Raw genomic sequence first — 7,743 nt, 5'->3', positions numbered from 1 at the left:
TTGGATTTTCACCACCGGATGTCCTCCAAAAATGACCACCTCAAGGCAAAAGTTTGTGAAAAAATTACACTGCCCGGTCGTCCTCCCAGTCGTCTGCCTGGTCGACTCCCCGGATGAGCACCTCAAGAAGAAAAATTGTGAAAAATTTGCACTAGCAGGTCGACCAGCCGAACATCCGCACGGTCGACCAGTGGTTTGACAAAGCCACAAAACCTTCCGTTGGAGCACTTGATATCAAAAAGAATTTTTCTTCAAATTTGGCAAAAAATTTGATACACCGTTGAAGATGCCCCAAGAGATATGATAAATTCTCAATTACATGAAAAAATAATTCTTCCTTAATTTGATGTATATTTAATGAATAGATTATAAACGTTTTTTTTACATTTTTTAGGGTAAATTACATTGACACTGCCCATGCGGTTTAGATTTAATACAGATACTCCCTCCACATTTTTGAAAATTACACTTCACTCCTTGTCAACATTTGTCTACTGTTAAAATTAATAGAAAAAGTAAAAATTACCAAGTTACCCTTCAATACCAAATAAAAAAATAAAATCCTAACCAACTTCTCTAATTCTTCTTCCCTAATTATCTCCATCTTTGTCCTACAAACCATTATTGTAGAATTCAAAATCAAGACCAAAATTGTACAAAGGCATTACAATCCAAAAACACCGAATTCTAGTATAACATGCACAAGAAAGTTACCCCGTGCTTCACTTATTCTATACAAAAGAAGGCTTGTAAATTTATCAAAACTGAATATTTTCACTACAATTTTTTTGGGTAAATGTTGGACAAATGGTATGAGTTTCTCCACCACACACTTCCTTCTCACCGTCGGTAACCCTTGACTCTTCTTTCGCCACTCCCATCCTCATACCTATTTCCTCCCCATGATCTATATATAGCTTTGCTCTGCATCATTAACATTATGATCTTTTTAGTGTCAAATTTGAACTTCTTGGAGAGTTTCGGAAGAGAGAAAGTGAGCTTCGAACTCAAATCTGTGCAATTTCAATAGTTCAAAAATGACTCGATTCATCTAAGAGGGAAACAAAGAAACTAATTTATATATATATATATTGAAACACAACAAAGATCAATAATTGGTTGTTAAGGTGAAAGAAATTAAAGTGAAGATTTGACAGTATTTGAATGTGAGGAAGATGACCTGGTTATTGACAGTCTGAGAGAAATTTAAAAGGGTAAATTTAGGATTTTTGCAAAAAACAATTGATGATAGGGAGCTTCTATTTGCACACACTCTTTCCACTCTTTGCACACACTTAATGATATTTATTTTTATTACAATTTTATCCCTAAGTGAAATTACTATTATGGATATCGCACAAAATTCCAATAAACACAACTTCTCATTGCACATCCATATCCACTTCCATGTTGAAGCTACTGAAGCTCACAAGTCCATGGTAGCTACTCTATTCTTCCATACTCAGTTTGCTAAACCTCCACATTCCATCCTCATCCTTTCAAACCCTTCATTGTTAGTTTCCATTCATTAGTTTACACACACTAAACACCCTCATTCTTGATTCTTAGTTTTTAATTAGTTTACATACTAAACCTCATCCTCATTCATCATTGTTATGGAAGATTTCCCTTCTGAAAATTCAGATTTTCAGAAATAGGTAAATGTTTATGAGAAAGATAGCCAAGGAAATGTGAATTTTGCTATGTAAAAGTCGTTTTTTTTTTTTTGTTTTTCCCCAACGTCTTTCGAATAACCGAGGTCAAAATATATCAATTTATTCGGTAGTCTACTACCAAAATAATTATGTAATTTCAGAATTTTCTATTCGAAATAATTTAAAATTTTCGACATTCAACTTCCGAACCGATAAAAATAATTCGGACAACTACATTTGAACAGTATCATTTTGTTCGATACTATACTTCCGAATGAAGTAAAAAAAAAAAAAATCCATTTTATATTCCAAATTCGTAAATTGCATACTAAATTTGCAGTTTCAAATTACAAATTTGTCTTTATAATACCATTTCAAATTTGTAATGTTATACAAAACATGCAGGAATATGTCTCAACTCAAGGAAGTCAGGTTTGCGCGGATAGTGTGTTGGATTACATTACTCAATTCATAACTGAACCAGTTCACTCTACGAAATTATAATGATTGTGTTTTGAATTGCTCAACAAATGTAAATGTTTTATAATATTTATTTGACTTGTAGGTATTCAAAAGTAAGGATGAATTACTCAATTGGGTACGTGAAGTTGGAAAGAGAAATGGTTTGGTTATTGTAATCAAAACATCAGACTATGGTAGAGGGAAAAAAAGACCTAGGATGTATCTTACTTGTGAGAGGAGTGGCCAATATAGAGTGACAAAGAAGTTAAAACATAATGCAACAATACATCAAGAATAACTGGTACGAAGAAGTGTGGTTGTCCTTTTGATATAAAGGCTCACAGGTTTACCACAAATGATGAATGGACATTGACCGTAGTATGTAGATTGCATAACCATCCACCTGCGGAGCACCTTGAGGGACATTCATATGTGGGGAGGCTATCAAAGGATGAGAAAGCATTATTAAGGGATATGTCAAAGAGCATGGTTAGGCCAAAAGAGATCCTAGTAACCTTGAAACAGCAAGATGCCCTCAATGTAAGCACACTTAAAACCATTTACAATGTATGCCATCGAAACAGGGTGGTAGAAAGAGCTGGAAGATCACAAATGCAACACTTATTAAGTGAATGGGCCAAGTATAATTACATTGAGCGCCATCGATATGAAGAGTCCACGATGACTATGATAGACTTGTTTTGGGTACATCCTACTAGTTTGGACTTATTTTGGTCTTTTCCACATATATTGATTATGGATTGCACATATAAAACCAACAAATATCGTCTTCCTCTTCTTGAAATTGTGGAAGTGACATCAACTGAAATGACTTTCTCAGTAGCTTTCGCATACTTACAGTTTGAGAGAGCCGATAACTATGTGTGGGTGTTAACTACATTGCGTGATGTCATGGATAGTTTTGTTTTGCCAGCGATTATTGTCACTGACAGAGAGCTAGCCTTGATGAATGCCATACAGAAGATATTCCTGAGTGGCAGACATTTATTATGTCGTTGGCATATCAGTAAGAATGTATTGACCAAATACAAGAAAATGTTTGAGACAAAACAGAAATGGGAGAAGTTCAACCACGAGTGGAACTCTTTAGTGTATTCATCTTCTAAAATTCAATACGATGAGCGTCTTAAATCATTATTTAAGGAATTTAATAGTTATCCTGAGGTAGTGAACTACATCATGGGTACTTGGTTGGTTCCTTACAAGGAGAAATTTGTGGCGGCATGGACAGACACGTGTATGCATTGTAGCAATCTTATAACCAACTGGTAAGATTACTTTTGTTCAATAAGTTATTAATAAGTGTCATGTACTTGATTTTTATTTGACTTGCATTGAATTGAACAGGGCTGAGAGTGCACATGCAAAACTTAAAAGACAATTGGGTTCATATCAAGTCTCATTTGAGGCATCATTTGAGAAAATACACAGTTTGCTTGAGTTGCAACATACTGATATCAAGGCTTCGTTTGAGAAAAGTCTAACTGTTATGCAACATCAATTCAAGTCTTCTCAATTTAGGGAGCTAAGAGGTAATGTGTCTATTTCTGCATTAGAGTATTTGCTTGTAGAGAGTAAGAGAGCCAATTTCATTGGTATTGATGCTAAAGCTTATGGATGTATCCTTTACTGTAAAGATTCAATAATAATAATAATAATAATAATAATAATAATAATAAAATAAATAAATAAAATGTGGTGGTGATTGTTTGGCGTGTACGGTATGAGGAAAATGTTTTTGGGTTGGTGGAAAATTATTTGAGAGGGAGGCTAAGAAAAATTTGAATGGGAAGGGTTTTTATAATATATATCTCTCTCTCACTTTGGGAGAGTGGTTACATTCCAGCTGGGACTTGCTCACTTTCGGTGGGAAAATATTTAAATAAAAAAAAAGATTGAGGGGGAGTGAATGATAAAAAAAAAGAAAAAAAAAAAAGAGAAGTGAGTGCTGGAGTGGGGTTCATGAGAAGAAAAAAATATATTTTTGTGTGTGTTAAAGAGAGGCAACCACGTGGGGGGTTGCCCCTCCAATCCTTTCCCCTCATTCCTTTTTCCCTTTTCTTATTCTTTTTGTTTGAAGCATCTACAATGGTCTGAGATCGTGCGCCTCGAAGTTGCGCACCTCAACCGAATTATTTCTTTTCAAATCAGCGAATAGAGGGTTCCATTCAGCAGGCGTGAAGAGGATGGGGGGAGGGCATGGCCATGGCCATGATGAACGATGCTACCTTCATGCAAAACACATGTACAACTTGGTTAGAATGAAACATCATGCTTTCGGCATTGGTGTTACAGTACCTGTTTATGCTGTCATCTTCCAGCAAAAGAAAACTGTTTCTGCTTAGCTCTCTATCTCATCTCTCTCTCTCACTCTCTCTCTCTCTCTCTCTGCATGTGTGTACCTTCCACTCTTCACTTGAGCTTTAACAATGGCGGAACACGACCCCATCACTCCTCTACTACCCAAACACCGCCTCTCTCATCCCTCCGACGAGCCTCAACTGATTATACCCGTGGACGATGATTGGGGTTCCGAAGAAGAACCCCCAAATCAAATTCACAACTACGAAACGGATCCGATTAACAATACCCATTCAGTGATTGAGAACCCATTTGAGTTTCTCGGTGCTGGACCTCTCTCCGTGCCTTCCTCGACCACTATCGATCCCTTTCGCAGCCACACGCCGCAAATTAAAGAGATTTATGAGTGGTTGAAGATCCTGATTTGTGTGCCTATTGCGATTGTTCCGCTCGTGTTATTTGGTTTGTCTTTGTTGATTGGATATGTGGGTACCAAGTTTGCTCTCCATGGTTGGAAGGATAAACATAACCCAATGTCCAAATGGAGGTGTAGACTTGTGTGGATTACTCGAATTTGTGCTCGGTGTATCCTCTTCTCTTTCGGCTACCATTGGATAAAACGTAGAGGAAGACCTACTCCAAGGGAGACCGCTCCTATAGTTGTATCCAATCATGTATCATATATTGATCCTATTTTCTTTTTCTATGAATTATTTCCCACCATTGTTGCTTCCAAGTTCCATGATTCCATACCTTTGATTGGAACCATTATTAGAGCAATGCAGATTGTATATGTTAATAGGTCCTCGCCAACGTCAAGAAAGCATGTTGTCAATGAAATAAAGTTCTTAAGGTCAAATTGAAGAACACTTCAAGAATTTCGTTTTGACCGGTGGAGATTGAATTTCGGCAACGTCGAATTTTGGAGTTTTCATTCATTTTCTCTCCTAAGCTTGAGGTAGGGATTTTCTTTGAGTTATATATATATTTTTGCAAGATCTAGATGATTTTCGAAATCATCCTATGATTTTCGAAATCATCCTTTGATTTGTTTTTTTTTTTTAAATGGATTTTTTTGATTCAAGAAGATGAGTGATTTTGAAAGTGGGTTTACTTTCTTATTTCTTTTAAAATAGAAATTGAGGGTTTTGGACTATGTTGGTAAAAGAAAGATGTTTTTGGTGAGATCTTCTCAAATATTTGAAAACTGTTGGTTTTGGTGAGAAAACCTAAAAATTGGGGATTTTAAAAGAGATTGAAAATCCATGGGTGCCAAAGAGATTGAAAATGGTTGGTTTTGTTATATTTATTTTTGTGTGCCAAAATAAATGATGTTTAGAAAATTTCTTATTTATATTTGTATAAATGATTAATTTTGTGGATTATGAGAATTGCTGTTCATTTTAGAAATGATTATTCAGAATGTTGATATAGTCTTGAAATGACTAAATTGTTAAGAATACTTGAGAAAAGAAAACTGTGTTTATTCCTTGAATGATGAATTAGAATAAAAGCATTTGTATTCATCTTGTGAAATTGGCATATCATTTCATTTTATTACATTAGACTTTGAAGGTTGATTTGAAAACTTGGATTGAGAAAAGAATGTTAAGAAATAAGTTTTCATGAAATGATTTTGGGGTAAATATGTTGGTAAGTCATGATAGGTGGTGTAGATGATATTGAATAAGTTGGCCTGCGGGTCCGGGGTGAAAGACCGAAAAATCCGCGCGGATAGGTGTCGAGCCTTCTGGTTAATATCGGTAAAAAGGACAATTTGGTAGTACTCGTATAGTCTACTTGCAGACACCAGCCTAGGGATTACCAGAGACGTATTTACCACCCTTGAAATAAATTGTTAAGTTTTGAACAATTGAAATTGCATAACATCATTGAGCATGATGGTTTTCAAAAGATGAAATTGTAATTTATCTTCAAAAAGGACATAGCATGGCATGTGCATTTTATCTCTTGAGACTTGTATAAAATGTATATACTTTGTTAAGAATTTTCTACTGGGCTTTATGCTCATCTTACGGGATTTTTGTGTAGGAAAAGATGTGGTGATTCCACCCAACTAGGGGCGTGGAAGTATGTGTGTTGGGAGTACAATGCTCTCATTTTGCGTGACTCTGTTTTGTAAGCCAATGGCTGTATTTGTGTGGGTTTGAATAACCGATTTGTGTAACCGGGCCTTAGCCTTGGAAACTGTTAAACCCATTAGGGTATTTATTTGTTTTATGTTATTTTGATTTGAAGTAAATGTATTATCATTTGTGCATAAAAATTGGGGCGTTACAACTTTACCATACTCATGATTTACCTTGTGCCCATGAGATTGCTGACTACATTAGACAAGATCGTCCTATACCACTTGTTACCATACACTTACAGTGGAGGCAACTTCATATCTCCATATGCAACAAAGAAGAGGAAACAAAAGTGACTTGTCATGCAAAAGTAGAGTTATTTGTGAAAAAGTTCAATGAAAGTGATAGAACCATGCGGTTAGAGCTTTTGAAGAAGTTGAAAGAGATTGTATGTCTGGGAAGCACTTTTCTTGTTGAGTGGGAGATGAAGCCCAAAACACGTCCTTAGGGTTAGAAGAAGATCAATGTTTCTACCCGTCGTGACCTGTGTGCATTTGAGTTGGTGCAATTTGGCATGATTCATTCTCACCTTGGGACACTCAAATCACTACATTAGCTTCTATTCCGGAAACCAAGAAGAATCGACCTGTTAAGGGAAAGGATAAGGTGAATACGAAGGGGAAGGTGTACATTACCAGAACAGTAAAACCTGGTGCATATGTTAATACTTTTGGGTTGAAACCATGCATTAAGTTTGCCAAGGATGTAGCTGCAGATGGGAATTATGGTTTCAGGGCTATAGTTGTTTCAATTGGTCATACAGAAGATGATTGGGCTCAGGTTAGACGTGATCTTTTAGGTGAGCTGCACACACACAAAGCGGAATACATTACACTCTATGGGTCTTACGAAAGGTTTGAAGAATTAACAAGCATATTGTCATACTTTGAAGAGAGTCCTGGCTACTCACATTAGATAGCTATGCAAAACATGGGGCATCTTATTGCATCGTGCTACAATCTTGTGTTATACCACTTGTCATTACAGCAATGTCTCACCTTTTTACCTCTTAGAACAATGCCAGTACCTCAACTTGATAGACGTGAGATCGCCATTGGATTTGTCAACGGAAATCATTTCGTCCAGGTATAAAAGAAACTTATCATTTTGTGCATGTATAGGAAGTTATGAGGTATGACCGCTAACTCAATTGA

At 36.1% G+C, this 7,743-nt stretch overlaps 1 protein-coding gene across 1 annotated transcript; it reads left to right on the top strand.

Moving 5' to 3' along the window:
- Positions 1-4,431: 4,431 nt before the first annotated feature.
- On the top strand, positions 4,432-6,745 carry LOC114319098 (lysophospholipid acyltransferase LPEAT2). The gene is made up of 2 exons (XM_082905616.1): positions 4,432-5,397; positions 6,492-6,745. Exon 1 carries the CDS (start codon positions 4,568-4,570, stop codon positions 5,300-5,302), a length of 735 nt encoding a protein of 244 aa, XP_082761742.1. The 5' UTR covers positions 4,432-4,567; the 3' UTR covers positions 5,303-5,397; positions 6,492-6,745.
- Positions 6,746-7,743: the final 998 nt, after the last annotated feature.

This window comes from Camellia sinensis, chromosome 14 (genome assembly GCF_055761805.1).
Source record: "Camellia sinensis isolate YWXY chromosome 14, ASM5576180v1, whole genome shotgun sequence".
Classification (NCBI taxonomy): Eukaryota; Viridiplantae; Streptophyta; class Magnoliopsida; order Ericales; family Theaceae; genus Camellia; species Camellia sinensis.
The sequence above is the reverse complement of the archived record's forward strand: the minus strand, read 5'-3'. Positions and strand labels throughout refer to the sequence as shown.